At 48.6% G+C, this 20,623-nt stretch overlaps 1 protein-coding gene across 1 annotated transcript in view; it reads right to left on the reverse strand.

The window, feature by feature from the left end:
• Positions 1–20,623, reverse strand: part of LOC148521208 (aldehyde oxidase 1-like) — a 135,282-nt gene that overhangs the window by 29,828 nt on the left and 84,831 nt on the right. Inside the window, exons 18-22 of the mRNA XM_088475570.1 lie at positions 15,825–15,951; positions 14,513–14,635; positions 13,295–13,391; positions 10,890–11,014; positions 1,383–1,516 (exon numbers count right to left, since the gene is read on the reverse strand). Coding sequence (XP_088331696.1) covers positions 1,383–1,516; positions 10,890–11,014; positions 13,295–13,391; positions 14,513–14,635; positions 15,825–15,951 — 606 coding nt within the window. The remainder of the gene's footprint in view (positions 1–1,382; positions 1,517–10,889; positions 11,015–13,294; positions 13,392–14,512; positions 14,636–15,824; positions 15,952–20,623) is intronic.

A 20,623-nucleotide genomic window follows, 5' to 3' on the forward strand; every position in this document is an offset into this window, starting at 1 on the left:
CTCTCAAAAACTGCAGTTTTAAAGGCATATAACTTCAAAACCAGTGTACTTAGCCTAAGATTTGGGAGTTTTCTTTACACCCATGGCAGGATTTATTGTACCAAATGTAATTGAAATGAGAGAATATAAAGGTCGAATTTGTTTCGGAAATTGTGTTGATTTGATGCGGAATGGCCCAAACGTAACCTGCGGTTCTGTTTCCCTGTACGCATGTAATTCTAATGTACACTATACATCTATATACTAGTATAATAAATTAATAACATGACATTTTAAAAGAAATCACAAAAGGGCTGCACAGAAATGATCACAGGACATATCAGTGCACAATTTGTCTCAATGGGCATTTTCCTAAGGAGAGAGATGATGGGCATTTTCCGTGTTCCCCCCACCACCTTGGCTGGAGCACGTGCAGTCTACAGTGCTTGAGATATCTCTGCTGCCATTTTGCCAGTGATTTTTCTACTGTGATTGCTCATGTCTCTGGGAAAATTATGCTGGCACAGTCTTCCCAGTGACTGTTTTATAGCTGCGGTCGCAGGGTCATTATATTTAAACGATACAGAACATGTGGTGTTGGCCCCCTTTGCTCTGGGGGGCCCAAGTGCACTGCACACCCTGCACCCATTATTCGGGATGTAGTCCGGAAGCCGACGGTCTAAATGCCGACCGCCGGCTTCCAGACACTGTAATCCCGGCTAGGGACGAATGACAGGCGTCTAAATCTAGATGCCTGTCATTTGACTGATGTCGGGAGATCGGCGCCCGGCATCCCGATCGAGCGGATGCCGGGCGCCGCAGCGGACAGCCGCGGGGGGTGTGTGTGTTAGGTTTAGGGCTTCCGAGGGGGATTTAGGGTTAGGCACCCCCACGGGAGGTTAGGGTTAGGCTAGGGGGAGGGAGGGTTAGGGTTAGGCACCCTCAGGGGGAGGTTAGGATTAGGCACCCCCCCGGGGGACTTAGGTTTAGGCGGCGGGGAAGGGGGGGTTAGGTTTAAGGAACTTAGAGGGGGGATTAGGGTTAGGCACAGGGGGAGAGGTTAGGGTTAGGCACCCTAAAGGAGGGTTAGGTGGAAAAATAGGTACTTTATACTTACCTGGGGATGATCGGGATTTCCTCCTCTGTCGGACAGCCGCTGTCGGGATTTGCGGCCACCGGTAATACATATCACACCTCATTATTCTATTCCCTTTTCATTTCCTTTCTTTTAGTTGTATGTTATTTTTTCCTCACCGACCATACGTTTTCCCCAAAGAAACAGTTAGGCAGATTGGCGTGCACATGTGCGAGCACAATTACTAACTGCGGTCATATTTATTATTGTGTTACATATTTATACATCGGTGATTTCCAGCTCGGAGGCACCGCAGAGTGACACTTACTTCTTGGCTGCCACGGCGGTAATTGCTGCTATATAAGCGGTCTTTACAATTTTACCACCAAATCCCCCTCCTATGCGTTTCACGTGGCAGTTGATGCGATTGGACGGTACGCCCAGAGTTGTCGCCACAAGTTTCTATTAGAGAAAAAAAGACCAGGTTATGAAATCTACCAAAACATTTGTTTATGGTTCTTTTGAGGTTTTATATTGTACTGATCTAGAACTGTGCAATACACTTCCATAGCTGGCCAGCATGTGGCGCAGTGGTTAGCATTGCAGCCTTACAGCACTGGGGCCAGGGGTTTGATTTGATAAAGGGCCCTATTTGTGAGGAGTTTGTATGCTCTCCCTGTGTGTGCATGGGTATCTTTCAGGTGCTCTGATGTTTCTCACAAAGGGCCTGATTCAGAGCCGCTCGTGAGCGCACAGCGCTTGCAAGCGGCTCGATGTTTAGCCACTGCGCATGGACTGCGTCCAGCGTGCGCGAGCCCCGCCGAGCGACTGCAGTTTAGTCATTACGGGGCTCGCTACAAGACGGGGCGGCTGTCGATGGTGACAGCTCGCCCCGTTTTGTAGGCAGGTAGGTGGGTTGGCTGCACAAACGCAGGCGTTCCCTTAGGAACGCCTGGCATTTGTGGGAGGACCTACTGACATCACTAGTGATGTCAGTAGTGGACTTCCTGCTCTATTAGAGCAGGAAGTCCACTCGGCCTTGCGGCAGCCTAGACCCTACCAAAGGGGCTTGTACCAAGGCCGATGGTCGCGATAATCGCAACGGTCTCCAGGCCGCTCGTACAAGCTGTGGGAGGTCTCCCACAGCTTTGCCTGTGGCAGCGAGAGGGTCTGAATCAGGGCCAATAATACTCTCGCCTCTGCCTCCCAACACCCCCGGCAATCGAGGGGAAAGGGTCTGACTGGATAGTTGGACAACAACCTCAAGCCAGTACTACATTGGGACATTTAGAAGGTATGTACTACAGTGGAAGGAGGTTGAACTTTGATGTAACATTTAAATTGCTCTTAATATATTTCAAATATTGGCAATTTCTCCTGCTGCTCGCAAAACCATTTTGTATTTAAGGATACAAAGCTCTCCACCAACCCTTGAAATGTTTAAAGAAAAAAAATTCTTAATTTTTCATATGGATTGGCTGGAAGCTTCCCTCCAGAAAGAAACCCGTATTAAACGAATCTTTGCAACATGGGAGAGTTACATTGAGGCTCTCCCTGCCTCCACTAAGGAAGCCATCAATCACTGCTTCCGTAACACTTTGTGGTGCGAGACTCGTATCCTCCTTCAGGATGCACCGATATCTTTTTAATATACTGGGGTCGTTGGGTCAGGTTCCGGAGTTCCTCCATATTGTCTCTGTTTTTGTACTGTAAACAAATATGTGATGTTATAATTGACTCTAAAATGCATTGTTTGTAATTTTGTATTATAATTGAAACAACTTATTATGTGTCTTTTGATGCTTCAATGAAGAAAAAAGTGGGAAAAAAAATTGCTCTTAATATATTTCCACCTCTCAGCACATTGGAGGTGCATAAATGCCTCCTGAGATCAGAGGGTAGGCATGACCTTGGCAGAAAAGCCTAATGCACTGCAAGCAATGGCTAAGCCTCCTACATAGTCTCCAAGGTCTATTGCCCCGAGCCCTGTGCCAGCCCCGTCCTGGTACACGTGATGTCATGTTGTCATGTCGAGGTGGTGACTCTGCCGGGACCAGGACAAAATCAGCTCATTAGGCACATTCCAGGCTTCCTGCAAGCCAAAGCAGCGAGAGTGCTGCCTCCTCGGACCTGCGTCCTAGTCTGCAGCATCACTCCCAACCCCTAGTTACAGCCTGCAGAGTTATTTGCATCCTGAGGTGCAATTGCATCTGGATTATTACTATACGCCATCATCAGAATTGCGCCTGCCCCATACTGAGAGAGAGAGAGATACCTCTCTAAACAGACATATTTTTGCTACATCTGTGGAAGGCTGTGCTGGGATCACGTGTTTGATCCCAGCATCAGCCGAGGTGCAGGGGCAGGCAGAAGGGATGTGTCCTCTGCGGGACACATCCGTTGCCGGCGCTGGGACAGTAATTTCCCTAGCGTCGGTGCAGATACCGCGGGCACCTGGTGAAGGGACCGCCTGGTCCCTTTCACCAGTGCCGGCGGTACTTTGGCGCCGGGAGAAGCTTGGCTCCGGGCGCAAGCTCAGCGGAGCTTGGCGCCCGGCAGCCAAGAAGCGGCGGGTAGCCAGCGCTGGGACAGAGTACCTGCTCCCAGCGCCGGTCAGGCGTTCCGTGCGACGGGCGTTTGGCTCTGGCCGCGAGCCAAACCTGGCTCGCGGGCCAGCAGCCAATCAGAGGTGGACGCGACGAGCCAATCGCGGCTCACCGCGTCATAGCCCCGCCCACTCGCGCCGTCTTGTATTAGACGGTGCCGAGCGGGAAGAGTTAGTTTGGCGGCGGAGAGGGAGGAGAGATGACCTCCCGAACAGCGGAGGATCGGCGCGGCAACAGGGGCGGCGGCCGCGGAAGAGGCCAGAAGACGCCGCTGTCAAGGAAGAAGACAGGCGGCGCCGGCTGAAAGAATAGAGGAAGAGGCGGCGCCGCTGGCCAGGACCGGAGAGGACTGCGGGGGAGGGAAGTAAAAGAGCATCACGAAGTTCCCCCCCGCAGCCTCTTCCAACGTCGCAGGTAGGCCCTCCGTGAGGCCCACCATATACCCCCCTCCCTAGACCGCCAGGGTTGTCAGGCGCTAGGCCCGTGGAGCATTGTCGGGCACTAGGCCCGTGGGCAATTAGTCGGGCACAAGGCCCGGGGCAAAGTAGCGGGCATTAGGCCCCATAAAAGGATCCCCTCTTAACTAGGTATAAGTGGCCTGGGTACTAGGCCCAGGTCACTACTCAATAAAGTAGGCGGGCACCAGGCCCGTGGCCATAAATCAGGCATAGGCCTGTACCCATACAGGAGGGCACTAGGCCCTATATATGAGCCCCACAGATAGGCAGGCAAATAGGCCTGAGCCCCATAAAAAGTGGTCTGGGCATTAGGCCCAGACCACTACCAGAGCCCACCGTTTGGCAGGCACCTAGGCCTGAGCCGCATGTAAGACCCTGGGCGTTAGACCCAGGGCCCTGAGCCCATTAGCTGCAGCGCTAACAGAGAGGCGGATGAGAGGTGTGAGCGGTGGTGGAGAGCTGTATGGCTTCCACCCATGAGGTAGTGGTTTCCCCAGTCACCGAGAAGAGGAGCTGGCCAGCTCTGGATAGGTAGGTAGCAGACATTTAAAGAGACAGTACCGTGTTTTACCCTTGTATATTTAGGGCCTGATTCAGACCCACTCGCGAGCGGCTGTCAGCTCGCAAGTGGGTCGATGTTATGGACTGAGCATGCGCACGACGGAGGGAGCTCCGTCGTGCGCATGCGCCAGACGCGACGAGCGAAGGAAAGTCCTTCGCTCGTTGTGTCTGATCAAAGGGGGCGTGCTGTCGATGTTGATTGACAGCACGCCCCCTTTGGTAGGCGTGCCGGGGGCGTGCCTCCCTGACGGGGGCGTTCCCATGGGAACGCCTCCCGTCAGAAGCCGGCCCACTGACATCACTAGTGATGTCAGTGGGAGTGATTTTGGCTCTGATAGAGCCAAAATCACTCCGGAGCTTGCGGTTGAAAACCTCAACCGCAGGCTCCGGCTCGCAATTTCGATGGTCGCGATGGTCTCGACCATCGCGGCCATCAAAATGCACGCTCGTATAGCCTGTGTGTGGTGACCCACAGCTATACGAGCGTCCAGAAGGACGCTCCATTTTCATGGAGGCCGGCCCTCATTCAGAGCGTGCGCTCTGCTCAGAGCGTACGGCTCTGAATGAGGGCCTAAGTCTGTGATTGGTGTTCCGTGCAGGGCAAAAGTTTAGTTGTTGTTATATCTGTCGCACCACACACTGTAGGTTGAGGGTGATGCCGTTTTAGTATGTGTAGTTGCTTGACATAGGTTTAGGCCTTGCACGGCTGTGTTGTGTATCTTCTTACAGGGACCTGTAGGTGAGTGAGCGGACGAAGAGCAAGTGTGGACACGGTGAGGAATATCTGTGTGTACTGTCTCTCTTTGTTTGTTTGTCACTATCTATCTCTCCTTCCTTCTGGGCGGACGGTGAACCTTGGAACCCGGTGCAAGGACGGATCTTCACCTGGTGCGTGAGTACCGATAGGTGAAAATTCGGGATCTGAGGCCAAAAGTGCCAATGATGATCTTCACTTAAAACCTGAATTTATCCCCCGGTTCGGTAGGGCGCGTCGGTCGACGTGAGGAAGGACGGTACTCACCTCGTCTCCTTCCCCCTAGGTCATCGTGTCCGTGTTCTATTTGGAGGTTCCAGGACCGTCTGCTCAACACACGGCCTGAAGGTGAGAGGGTGCGACGCAAGGTAAGTAACAGACGTACACCTGCACGGCAGCAGGCTTTGCACCGCACCCACCCCTCACACATCTATCACCACATAGCTTGCATTTGTGTGAATACGCCCTCACTGAACCTTGCCCACCTGACAACGCCCCGTTACAGCCCGGGTCCGCCTCTTCAGCCATAAGTGTAGATCTCGGAGCATGCGCTGTGAGAATTCACACACCTGTAATCACCCCCCTCGCTTCCTTATGTGTGTGTGGCTATCTGAGCTTGGGGATATATCATGGGTGTGCTTGGATCACTCAGGGAACCCTGCAATAAGCAAGTGCCCCTTTAAGCAGGAAGTGACCGCCCGGGACATCAGCAGCCAAAGGCAGACAGGTGCAGGCAATAGAGAATAAAAAGTCACATATAGCGCTATCATATAATAAAGAAAATGCTAAAGAAGGTGATAATTTAAATCGTTTTGAATGGTCATTTTTAAGTAATTTTAATTGTCAACATAAAGATATAGAGGCCATATTAAAAAAGAACTGGAAGATTCTAAAACAGGATCCTGTAATTGGAGATAAAATTCCGGATATTCCCTCTTTCATCTATAAAAAAGCCCCCTCTTTAAAGGACAATTTAGTAAGGAGTTCTATTGAAGTGAATAGAAAATTGGGGGTGAGGAGTATAGGTTTCCATAGATGTGGGTCATGCATCATGTGCAAAACTGTGAAAGGTCCCCCAAAGATCAAAGATTTTTGGGTTAAAGGAAAAAATGACCCTATAAAAGAATTCATAACTTGTAATTCTAAAAATGTGGTTTATGCACTAGAATGCGTATGTGGTTTGACATATATTGGTAAAACCACTCGGAATCTTATATTAAGATTAGCAGAACATGTGTATAATATTAAAAAAGGACGTGAAACGCATACGGTTTCTGCGCACTTTAAAACCACGCATGGATCCAATCCTCGTCACCTCAAATCCTTTTGGGGTATACAACAAGTCAACCCAACATGGAGATCGAAAGATTTAGAAGTGAGATTATCCAAATCGGAAATGAGATTTATTACATAATCTCCAAACAATGGTCCCAAAGGGTCTATATGGGGAGTTTGAGCTAAAATGGTTTCTGTACTATTCAATGGATTTATTTTTAATTTTATTTATGAATTGTATTTATATTTATATATCATTCCCTCTGTGGTCATTAATTCTTATATTCTAATATGATCTCTGTAATATATTTTTAAAGATGTTTTATGTAATTTAATATATGGATATGTTTTTATTTTTTATTCTTGGCACCGCACTTTATTGAGAGCGTTTTTTGACTTGGAAAGATGGAGGGCTAAGTACTTCCTGGAGCAATGGAACGCAAGGTGTAATACTCTGGAGACGGACTTCCGGTCAATATACTTGAACACGTGGACGCTTATCTGTTATCACTTCCGCTAAATGGAATGCATGATCATTGCGTAATACGTCACTTCCGGGAACGCATGACCATTGCGGAATATGTCACTTCCGGGAAAGGCGATCTACGTGGAAGGCGCGAATCCACAGGCCGGAGGTGACGTATGGTTTGCTAATTAGGTAGGGTACAAATAGAAGAATAGGAAACCTTCCCACTATGCTTCTGATGAAGGATCTGGGACAGAACACTTTGGGATCGCTGTACTGTGGCCCTGATTCAGAGCCGCTCGTAAGCGGCCGCTCGTTCGTTCCGAGCGATGTTCGCACATCTGCGCATGCGTATGGGTTTCAGTACGCATGCGCGAACCAGTCAGTGCGGTCAGAAATCGTGTGCTCGCAATATAGCGAATGCCTGCTATTTTGAGTGACAGAATGAGGCGTTTGTGGGTGGTAACAGGGGAAGGTGCTTAAAAACGGAGAGTGGTGATCAGAACGCAGGCGTGCCAAACGGTCAAAACGGGCATTTTAGGGGTGTGCATAATTAATAAAGCAGCGTCATCGACCACGTCAGTTGGGTGTCTTTTAGCCTGAACTGCTCGCATGATTGCGGTAGGAAAATGCAACCACAAGAATAGCGAGCAGTTCATTCGCCTTTCGATGTACTCGATTAATCTAATAAATAGCGGAGATGACGTATGATGCGAGCGGCCAGGGGGCGTTTTTAACATCCGTCCGCATGTTTTGTTTGCTCGTTCAGACCTAGAGGCGTCAACAGACTGCAAAGAGCGAACGGTCAATTTAAATAGCCAGCCCCTTTTTCTGGACGAGCGAACGCAAATAGCGTCCGGCTCTGAATCAGACCCTGTGTTCATTGTGAGGAGGTTACAGGTATCCGGAATCTGGTTTAACCCCCCACCATTATACCAACTAAGAACTCATACACTACAGACCCATTGTGCATCATATTGGTGATGCTACACGCCTGTTTTTATTTGGAATGTGAGTGCATTATTGTAATAAATTGTTGTTCATTTGCATCAAACAATATTTGCACTATTTTCGGTTTCTCTTTGGGAGTTACATTGTAGAAAGAAGATAAGAGATAAAGAAAGCTCATGTGATAAAAGTGGAACAGAATCTGATTAGGAATCTTTTTGAACTTGTACATTTTGGACTGATATTGATGTAAGAGACTATCTTATATTATATGATAGCGCTATATGTGACTCTTTTTATTCTCTATTGGTTGTCTATAAGAGAGAAGTAAGGAATCTCTTGAGTTATCATTGGCTGCAGTCTGTTGCGCAGATTCAGATTGTTTTTTGTGTTTAGGTGCAGGCAATAACCAAACTAAGGCCCTCATTCAGAGCCGTACGCTCTGAGCAGAGCGCATGCTCTGAATGAGGGCCGGGCTCCATGAAAATGGAGCGTCCTCCTGGACGCTCGTATAGCTGTGGGTCACCACCCACAGGCTATACGAGCGTGCATTGTGATGGCCGCGATGGTCGTGACCATCGCGACCATCGAAATTGCGAGCCAGAGCCTGCGGTTGAGGTTTTCAACCGCAAGCTCCGGAGTGATTTTGGCTCTATCAGAGCCAAAATCACTCCCACTGACATTACTAGTGATGTCAGTGGGCCGGCTTTTGACGGAAGGCGTTCCCGTGGGAACGCCCCCGTCAGGGAGGCACGCCCCCGGCACGCCCACCAAAGGGGGCGTGCTGTCAATCAACATTGACAGCACGCCCCCTTTGGTCGGACACAACGAGCGAAGGACTTTCCTTCGCTCGTCGCGTCTGGCGCATGCGCACGACGGAGCTCCCTCCGTCGTGCGCATGCTCAGTCCATAACATCGACCCACTTGCGAGCGGACAGCCGCTCGCGAGTGGGTCTGAATCAGGTCCTAAGCAAAGTAAAAATGTACATAAGCTCTCTATCATCAGATCACTCCACACCCCATGAAATCCTTATCACTAAAATAAAGACTCGGACACAGAGAATTGCCGGGAACGAGGCAGACTTTGTATTACTAAAATACTAATAACCTATTTAAATGCACTAAAATTCAACTAGTAAAACACTATAAAGCAGTACTAAAATATATATATGGTGGCGGTGATTTGAACGGCCTAGCAATAGCACATGTTAAATGCAAATAAAAACTGTGTAAAATAACAAACCCGGGCCTAAGCAGCACGCTGTATCTCGGGACCAACTCCTCTCTCCCATTAACTCGTAGGGGTCACAGGCCTCCTGCCCAACCCTACGGGGACTACAACTTGGGAAGCCACCCATGCAGCTGAGAAGTACAGGACCCATCTGGATCAGTGGCGATCCAAACCGCCCTAAAAGTCGCTCTCATGCCGACCCAGCCGCATGGGTAACCCCCCAGGGAAGAAAGAATACCCCTAACAAAAATTAAACCAACCCAAGGCCGTTCACAACCAGGCCACACAAAGACCTAAAGTCCACAGCCACCACCATAACTCCTCAAACCATAAACTACACTTCTAAACCCCTCAGACCCTGAACCAGGTCCCTCAAAACCACTTCTGTACCACCTCTGGATAAGTGAACTCCATCACTCCAAAACAAATGCTGATCTGAGAAAGTGATGCCCGGGTGTCTCAGAACTGCTCCGCCTCCCCCAGCTACCGCCCTGCCAACCACAGAATTAACCCTCCTCCGTGACTGCTCCACTGCTGCAGGACTGATGGCACCCCTCCACACCAATCTTGGTACAATGTCAGACCAAAGCACACGGCAAAAAGGTCACCTCTCAATCAAACCTATCAAATCCGCACATACAGTATAGTCATGCGGAGATCGAGACACGATCTAGAAGTAAGATCGTTCCCACCCACTGAAACCGCCTGACCTGCCCCCGCCAAGGATGATATCGCTTGAGGCCCCAAATTACCTCCAAGAGAGTACAAGTCGGAGGACTCAGCCATCAATTCCCCCTGCTCCAGCGCCATTGCAGCCTCCCCCACAAGATGACGGCCGCCATGGAGCCCGTAGACACGCCCGGCCGCGCGGGCACGCTGTGGCCACCACGGGAACTGTTAGGCGCGCTGCCCCGGGACCTCCTAGCGATCCGCCCACTCCGCGTAACCACTGACCAAACTTTGACAGGACCTCTCACCTGGCCACCCAACGCCGGACCGGCGGAGCCGGAGAGGCCACAAATAGCAACCTGTTCCCTAGCACTCCCACGCCCCCTCACCCCGACCGCACCTTCCCGCGCGACGGGCCCGCCGCCAACCACATCAACCAGTGGACAAGTTGCCCATAGCAACCAATCAGCTACTACCTATCATCTTACAGAATGTACTTGATAAATGCTACCTCTTTACACTACATTTACCCATACACTCTGAAAAATAATCTGCAATTTACTATTAAGGGATTTCAAATGTTGATTCCTTGTGTGAGATGGGCAGGCTGGGATCAGTAGTGCAGCACACTAATCATGCTCTTTCCATAGGCACCGTGGAAGTTTTTGGGAGTGCGATCGCTATGGAGCTGGTTATCACTGGGGGGGAGGAAATATTTTTTCTTATGGACACTATAATCTTAGGGAATCTGTAGCCACAAAGTGTTTTTTATTTCATTTTCTAAACAGCACTCGGCAAATAACAGCCAGAAGTCTTTTGTTCCTGATGGGAAATGTGTATATTTAGTAACATTTTATTAATACTGACCTGCATATATGTTGGATCCTGTGTCGATGCATAGATATCCACATCCTGGCCCTCCATGCTGGGCACCACACGGATGCTTTGGGTCTCCATGTAAAAGTGCTCCTGTCCTCCAATGTGTAACTCCCCTGTTCCATAACAAAATAGGAGAGAGAGAGAGAGACACATTATATATATGATGCACAATTGGAGGCACAAAGTCGACATTGTTAGAATACCGACACCGAACGTGTCAACACAGAACAGAGAGGGAGGGTGAGGGTTAGGCTATGGGAGGGAAGGGTTAGGCGCTAGGGGAGGGTTCTGGACCCCTCCTGATGAAGTCCTGGTAGAAACAGATGGACGAAACGCGTTGAGGCTATAATTTACTCCGGTTCTGGGACCTGTATGGTTTGCAGCTGTTCCCTCTGGCTCAGATAAGCTTTTTTTGCATTGATTAAAACACACACATATAGTATATATATGATGCACAATAGGACGCACAATGTTAACATTGTTAGAATGTCGACACTGAACATGTCGACATTCTGCACAGACCGAAGAGGGAGGGTGAGGGTTAGGCTGTGGGAGGGAAGGGTTAGGTGCTAGGGGAGGGTTCTGGATCCCATCAGGGACATTTTGTCGACATGGATGAATGTTGTCATGGCCAATGTCAACATGCCAAGCATATAGATATGCCGCATGTCAACATTACGACCATGTCGACATTCTCATGTCTAAATTATGAATGTCGACAGAATATACTGCACCCAGATGTATTACATGTACTATAATTACACACATACTGGGGCAGTGAACTCGCCTACACTGTATATTTTAGTGTTAATGAAAACATCCACTTCAGATAGATAATGAATAATAAAAAAAAAAAATACAGTCTGGCGTTGGGCACGGTGTCACGCCACAGAGGTGATTGGCCACAGTGACCTCATATTAAATGATTAGATTTGCGGCCAGTGATCATTTGCTCATAGCTTACATTTTATTTTCATTAGTAAATGCTTCAAAACATCCCTTACACATGGCATTATCCCAGGGATCTCTCTCCATTATTATCACTAATAATTACATCATCAGCCGTCTGAATTGTGAGGAGTGTAAGGTCATATTTACTAAGGGGGAAACTCTCTGCCCTGGAATCCAAGAGGCAGGGGAAACTGTCCATTGAAAATGACTGCGAACAGGGATATAACTTACTGCAGAGGCATCCAAACAGTCTAAGGTGGTATTACTGACCAGTAATTTATACTGACAGCACCACTGAGGAATACTCAGAATTGCGGCACTACACAGATTGTTCAGTGTTCAATACATTGTCCTGTGATGATTATAATACTACTATCAATAGTAGTAAAAGTAATATGTGTAGTAGTAATGATACTATTAATAATAATAATCATAATAGTAAATACCATTAACAGATCAGTACTGGACTTCCTCTGTAACTGTAAATGACATGCTGCAGCTCTTACACACATTGGGCCTGATTCAGCAAGGATCGCAACTGCTAATACACATTCAATCGCCCGATTGTGGCGCACTGCATCGCTACACAGACCCATCGCAGAGTGATTGACAGGAAGTGTCGTTTGTGGGAGGTGATCGGCAAAACTTAGGCATGCCAGTACGTTTGAAGAACGCCGGTGTAGGGGCGTGCACAAATTATCCACTGCGATGCCTTACGCAGCCTGAGTACTGCGATGAAGTTAGCAATTTCTGAGTAAGGTCAGACCTTGTGAAAGTGTGCGTGAGGCTGCGATGGTACTCCATGTTACCGATGGTTTCGCAGTCTTGTTAAACATTACGGAGGTGTGTAAGGTAAAGTGGCCGTCCTTATGTTATGCCGCGACGGCATAGCGATCGCAGTGGAGTAGCATACTATCGCAGTGAGACTGAGTGCGTAATCGCTATTGCAATCGCAGTTGCGATCGGTAGTGAATCAGGCTTATTACTCACTATTGCTGTATACAGGCAGACTACTTCAAAGTAGTATACAAGTATTACATAATTATTATGCAGTATATAATATTATAACGTCTATGATATAAGTTTGAATGTTGTCCTGTCTCCATCATGCACAGTGGGAGCCAGAGCACGCACCTACAGTACATTGCGCACGAACCCTTGCTAATGGCTTTCACTGCTGAGACGGACGGCCAACAAACAAAGGTGCCCAAATACTGTCACCGTATAGCAGGACGGCCTTGCGAGAAGATGGGGTCTCAGATGCCTAGTTGCCCTGACAGTTGGCGCAGTCCATCAGGGGGGGATGGGGGAGATTGGTGGACGATGGGAGGTAAAGAAACCTTCACCCAGCAAATGATGAAGTCAAAAAATCTAGTGTATTATATTGTTACTAATAATACAATATGTAATTGTTCTTTGACACACACTGAGACTTGTAATACCTTCTAGTATCTGGTTTGCTGTTCCGAAAGCCTCGTCAACGTTACCATGGTGCAATTTCTTTTCTGGTTCAAAATAGGAGTTGTGTTTAATTGCATCCTGGAAGGAAAAGACCCACAGAATATGGATTATATGAACAATATGAATAATGAAGTCTACAGTTTGATGTACATAATGCTATATATGGTATAGCCGTTTTTAGAGACGGGCAAATAAATGCAGCCGATTCTGGCCAATTTCAGAGATTTGCCGTTGGCGATTCAGTTTCCTTCCAGATATGCCAACAATGAGCAGAATAAATAATGCCCACTGGGGAACTGGGCCAAGTAGAGTGCATGCAATATAAGCCAGCCAATCAGCAAGCCAACGACTCTCACATGTCTACTGCCTTAGGGAAATAAGAGACTAAACCCTTTAAGGAGGTTATTACTTGTGAGGTGTTTTTCTATAACGATGGTTTTCAGAATTTTCTGACGTGGTCTTTAAAAGCGCCAATAATATTATATGCAAAACATGTCTAGCGAACCAGGGTGTTGTAGTGCCCCCCATAATACGAAGGACTGTCCCTAATGCTGGGTACACACTGCGACGACGCCAGCAGACTGATCCGCCGTCAGAGCGATCGATTAGTAAGCTATACACACTTACCAATCAGCTGCTAGATATGTCTGGGCTGACATCACAACTGGACGGGCATTTAAATTTGCCCACCCAGTTGTGAGGTCAGTGTCCGACGGTTCCTGCAGCCAGTGTATGGACAGTTACTGGGTCTCCCATATACACATGCAGATGCACCGACTTTGCTGCAGAGCGGACTTGATATCGGGTATATACATCCGCCGATGCACTATATATATAAGTGTGTGGACGGCATAACTGTGCTGGCTCGTTTCTCCATCTCTTGTCTCGGCTATACACCTGTATGCCATGTTCGAATGCCGTGTGAGGTGCGGAATGGTGTCGGGCAATTGGAATCTTGACACCCGCGTATTGTGCAAAGTGGTGCCGGGCATTTTAAAGGCTTAACAGCTGCGTGAGGTGCAGAGTGTCGCCGAGCAACAGAAAGCTTGACAGTTCATAAGATCACAGTCTGGTGTGAGTGAGTATCTCCATAGTGAAACAGCAGGATTTGACCCTTTCAAAGCGTTTCGCTCCTGTCCAGGAGCTTTGTCAAGATCTTGAAAAGTCAGCCATTATGGTCACCGTTAGTCAGGTCCTACCTCAATAGTGAGAATCACTGGTGTTATGTCTTCATAGACGACTTTCACCTGTCTGGCAGCTTGGCGAGCTCGGTCAGGTGTATCAGCCACCACGGCACAGACTATATTCCCAACACACTGGACCTTTAAAAAATAAATAGAACATCATTGAACCATCATTTTACAATCTAGCTCTCTACAGATGGAGGCTTTGGTGGCAACTTGAAAGAGATGTGGTTTGTGGTGAATTTTCGCAGACTGCTATGAGCCAGATGCGTAACTAGGGCTGAGCGAATGGGGCACATGCCTTGGGCACCATGGCAGACCTGGCAGAGGGGGCCACCACCGGCCATGGCAATGTACAGCATCCTGTTTGAACTTCCACTCACCAGAGTGTTTGTTACTTCCCACTGACATCGCGGCTACCTCCCATGCAGTCAGTGAACGTTTGCACCCCGACGGCATGAGGGGTAGGCGTTATGTCAATCTGCCCCAGGTGCCAATAACCCTAGCTACGCCTCTGCTGTGATCTTGAAAAGAATAAAAAAAATAAATAAATGGATGCAGCGTGTGCAGAGAGAACATGAGACATCATGGCGTGACGCTGAGGGGGCAGAGCCGGCGGCACCAGGAAAAGAGCTCTGCCTGGAGTGGTCTTGGGACTCACCGGACGGCTGTACAGCTCTGCAGAATGTCTACTGGCTATTCCAGGTACCCTACAAGCCAAATACAGGAGCCGTGGGCAGCGACTCTGCTGCCCCCCAGGACCCTGGCGGTGGCACCACTCACACACAGTTATGTCCCTGGTTATTACTATAATGCCCTGAGAACCTATGGGGGAAAAGATTATACTAAGGGACATTACTTCTACTAACATAACACATCTAAATAGGTTCTCCATTCTCAGCAGGCACCGAGGTACCCGATTTGCCGAGCCCTAGCTTGTGAGATGCGGGGTGTTGACGACATACATCATACAGCCATACAGTCTGCCCCATTGTTGCTTTAAAATCAGTATCCCCTGTATTAAGATACTAAGGGGGAGATGTATCAAACCACCAAAACAGGACGAATGGAGAAGTTGCTCATAGCAACCAATCAGATTGTAGCTATCACCTATCTAGTACATTTTATAAAATGGTAGGTAGAAGCTGATTGGCTACTATGGGTAACTACTCTACTTGTCCTCTTTAGAAGGTTTGATACATCTCATTCTCCCCCTATTCCTCTTATCATGCCAGGGGTGTTACTGCCTTCAGAGAGCCTCCTGTCTGTGACCTGCCTGGAGGGATGGGCAAGAGAACTGTGTGAGGAGCACATTGTGAGGACTTACCTTAGTATCTGCTAATAACTGGTCTGGCCAATCATAATAAGAGAATTCATTTGTTCCGGGAACATCTTCTGCGGTGATGACATCACAGACTCCCGGCATACTCAATGCTTCCGTCAGATCCATAGATCTGTAATAGAGTACAATATAAGCAAAAGCAGACTGATGACTCATGGGTGATACTTATTGTATAGATAATCTGTGCATTGCTTTTTGATTCCTCCTTAAAAGTTTGCAAATAAAGCTCTTTCTTCTTCAGGGTCCATAGGGCTCCACAGGGAGACAATGGGGTGTAGGTGGGACCTGGAGGACCGGACACCAACAGCAAAGCTTTTTAATCCCAGGATGCTCCGGTCCTTCCCCCTATACCCCGCCCACAGCCTGAGGTGCACTTCAGTTACGTTGGTGTCCGTTAGGAGCTGGTTCACCATTTTAACAGTGGGGCTACTTCAAGCAGCCCAAGCTTATTTTTATGTTTTATTTTTATTTCTAGAGTTTTGACTACTGAGCAGCAGCAGCAAAAGACTGCAGCCCGGAATCCATGGGACAGTAAGGCGTCTTTATGCAGTCTAGCCTCCGGTCTCAGAAGACGGACACTGGTGCGCCCACGACTGCACTAGACCACCGGGGCATTAATATATTGGTGCAGGGCATATTTAGAGGCCAGGGGAACCGGTGGTTAACGTCAGCATGGGGAGAAGGCGCTCTCCCTGCAGCCCCTCCCCCAGCTCAGGACGCCATTCCACTACTGTCTAGCTGTTCCCTGAGCTGCTCCTTCCTCACCCTCCGCCCCCTCAGAGATGCGCGGCAGCCATTTTCTGCTTCACAGGTCTCCAGGAACGCTGGGTCCAGTCTCCCTGTATACCTCTCCCACGGGCCAGGTTATACAGCGCTATATCCTACCACCCACTGCGGTCTGTGTAGTTGATTGTAGTGCCCGTTGCAGATATATAGTGTTTTTTTCTGCGTTTGTATGTGACTTGTGCTAGCGCTGATCTCTACACTGAGCCATATTACACATACTGCAGGGTGGTCACTGCACTGTATCATACTGTGTATTTTATTATTCTTGTGGCTACGTCTGGCAGAGGAAAGAATAACAAGCAGCCTGATGCTGCTGCTCCTACTATGGTGTCTTAGCCCCAGAGGAGCTCATTCAAGACGGTCTTTGTACTAATTGTTACACAGCCTCAGGCCCCTCAGCCCCGGTGTCGCCTGCTCATGACCCACCCTGGGCTGACTTTTCTCAGGTGCTTGCAAAGATTGCGGACCACTTAGCAGTACCGTGGTAAACCCCCCCATGGGATGGCCACAGCAGGTACTCCCTACAAATTATTTGCCTCCCCCATGGGTAGACGTACGGTCTACCTCAGTACAGAGTTTGGCTAATACCTCCACAGTTTTTCATCAACTGCTGCAAAAGAAAAATCCTTTACCTACTAAACGTGCTGTGTTATCTTCCCAGTCTATCCAGTTATCTGATTCTGATAAATTATCTGGAGAGGCAGAAGACGCAGACCTCTCTCACTCTGACTCCATTTCAGGAGACAAGGAGCCACCATCTAAATTAATATACCTGCTCTTGTGAGAGCTGTAAAATCTATTTTACAAATAGAAGAGAAAGAACCCACTCCTAAGAAAAAACAACCACTTTTTAAACGACAAGCTATCTGATCACATGAGTGAAGCATGGAATATGCTCGGTAAAAGGTTTCAAATTCCAAAACGCTTCAGTTCCTTTTACCCTCTTCCAGCTACTGATTGCACTAAATGGGAAGTTCCCCCAGCACTGGATCCTTTCACCCTCAAGGAAAAGCTAAGGGTCAGTTCTTTCCATGGCTGCAGTCATCAGCCAAGGCCTCCAAGCCTATGGCCAAACAAGCATGGGCTACTAGACGTCCACCTGCCAAGTCTGAGGACAAGCCTACAGCCAGACGGGGTGGGCCTCTGCCTGCGGGCTCACAGGGTGGGAGGCAGACTTCTTCAATTCGCCCAGTTTTGGCGTCAGACCACATCAGATGCCTGGGTAAGAGAATTGGTCTCCCATGGATATGCCCTATCCTTCCTAAGGTGACCCCCCCCCAACAGTTCTTTTGCACAGGACCTCCATTGGCCACAAGCAAGGCCCTGCTGCTCCAAAAAGCCATTCAGTCCTTACTGAATTCAGCAGTAATAATTCTGCTCCCCTCCTCACATCGAGGCAAGAGCTATTATTCTACCCTTTTCCTGGTTCAGAAGCCCAACGGGTCTCACTGGCCAATCCTCAACCTCAGATCTCTGAACAAGTTTATCAGGGTGCCCAGGTTTCGTTTAGAAACCCTCCGCTCTATTATCCTAGCTATGGAGCCTGGGGATTTTATGGTGTCTCTGTACCCATACATACATGTACCTATAGCGCCTTCTCATTAACAATATCTCCGGTTTGCTATTCTGCAACTGCATTACCAATTTCAGGTTCTACTGTTTAGCCTCTCAATGGCCCCTCGGGTCTTTACCATTTCCCACTGATGCACGGATGGCTGATCAACTGGAAAAAGTCTTCCCTGACACCTTCTCAAAGAATGGTACATTTAGGAGCCCTCTAGGACTCTCGAGTTCAGAGAATCTTCCTAACAGCAGACAAAATCTCATTAATACAACAACGAGTGTGCAGACTGCTACACAGTTGCCGAGTGTCAATTCACGCTGCAATGCAGACATTGGGATTAACGGTGTCCACCTTCGACATGGTGGAGTTCGATCAGTTTCATTCCAGGCCCCTACAACACCTGATCCTCTCCAAGTGGAAGAGGCTACCCCATCTACTTTGATCCCAGATAATGGCCCTCCTCCCAGAGATTCACCTGTCCCTAGCCTGGTGACTACAGACATTCCATTTAGACAAGGGTCGTCCCTTTTGGATCCCGGACTGGGCTTTCCTCACCACGGATGCAAGCTTCCAAGGGTGGGGTGCAGTGACCGGCCAGCACTCCTTCCAGGGCCGCTGGACCCCTGACAAGGCAGGGTTACCAATCAATGTCTTGAAACTTTGAGCCATCTACAGAGCCCTCACTCTGGCTCAGGATATTCTTCAGGGCAGGCCAGTACAAGTACAGTCCAGCAACGCCACAGGAGTGGCCTACCTCAATCACCAAGGAGGCACTCGAAGTCGGGCATCAATGGAAGAAGTGGCCCACATTCTCACATGGACCGAACACCATCTCCCAGCCATCTCCACAGTATTCATCCCAGGAGTTCTCAGTTAGGATGCAGATTTCCTCAGCAGTCATGACATGCATGCAGGAGAGTGGTCTCTACATCCAGAAGTCTTTCAGCTCCTGGTGGACAAATGGGGTCTGCCAGATGTGGATCTCATGGCCTAAAGACACAATAACAAACTTCCAGTATATGGAACCATGACAAGGGACCCAGACGCAGCCTTCCTGAACGCATTGTCAGTGAAATGGACCTTTCATTTGGCATAGCTTTTTCCCACAATATCCGTGCTTCCTTCAGTTCTTTGAAAGTTCAAGCAGAAAGGGGGCACAGTCCTGTTGATAGCTCTGGCTTGGCCCAGACACCATTGGTACTCTGATCTTCAAAGTCTTTCCATAGATGTTCCTCTTCAACTTCCTCTATGAGTAGGCCTGTTGTCTCAGGGTCCATGTCAACATCCGGACCTAGCCCGTCTGTCTTTAACGGCTTGGCTCTTGAGACATCCCTCCTAATGGCTAAGGGATTTTCCAGCTCTGTGGTCCAGACCATGCCCGGGGCCCGTAAACTTGGCCTCAGCCAGGATTTATCACAGAATATGGCATACATATTTCCAATGGTGTGCTCCGAAAAACTATGACCCTCAAGTTTTTAAAGGTGTCTAGAATTCTTGCCTTTCTTCAGACTGGATTGGATCTAGGCCTCTGCCTAGCATCTCTGAAAGTGCAGGTCTCTGCTTTGTCCATCTGGTTCCAGTGCAGACTTTCTCCTATACTGGATGTTCACACCTTTCTGCGTTCACAGAAGGTGTTCTACATATACATATGGCCCTCCTGTGGCTCCATGGGATTTGGCAGTGGTGCTCCAAGCACTTCAGGAACCTCCATTCGAACCCCTTAAATCAGTGACTGTCAAGTGGCTCACTGCGAAGACTTTGTTTCTTCGGCTATCGCATCTGCACGTAGGGTATCGGATTTAGGGGCACTTTCATGTCACTCCCCTCTTTTAATCTTTCATCAGGACAGGGCTGTTCTTAGAACACACCCGGGCCTTCCTTCCCAAGGTGGTTTCTTGTTTCCACCTAAATTAGGAAATTGTGGTTCCGGCCTTTCACTCATCAGACCTCTCGGCAGGTGAGGCCTCTTTAGATGTGGTCCATGCTGAAGATCTACATGGACCATACTACTTCCATCAGGAAATCGGATTCCCACTTCGTCCTATATGGATTCCACAAGATGGGATGGCCAGCTAACAAAGAGACTCTGGCCAGATGGATTTGCATGACTATCTCACAGGCTTACAAGAAGCCTGGCCTTCTTGTGCTGGCTACAGTATCTGCTCATTCTACTAGCTCTGTGGGTCCCTCGTGGGCAGCCCGGCGTGGTGCCTCTGCTGAACAGCTATGCAGGTTGGCCACCTGGTCTTCCGTCCACACCTTTCTTAGGTTTTATGCCTTTGATACATTTGCCTCTCCAGATGCTTCCTTCGGGTGTAGTGTTTTCCTATCAGCTCAGGAGCATTTCCGCCCCTGAAAAAAACTGCTTTCGGACATCCCCACTGTCTCCCTGTGGAGCCCTAAGGACCCTGAAGAAGAAAATGAGAGTTATGGT

Source organism: Taudactylus pleione, unplaced genomic scaffold (assembly GCF_031769625.1).
Source record: "Taudactylus pleione unplaced genomic scaffold, aTauple2 ptg000173l, whole genome shotgun sequence".
Taxonomy (NCBI): domain Eukaryota; kingdom Metazoa; phylum Chordata; class Amphibia; order Anura; family Myobatrachidae; genus Taudactylus; species Taudactylus pleione.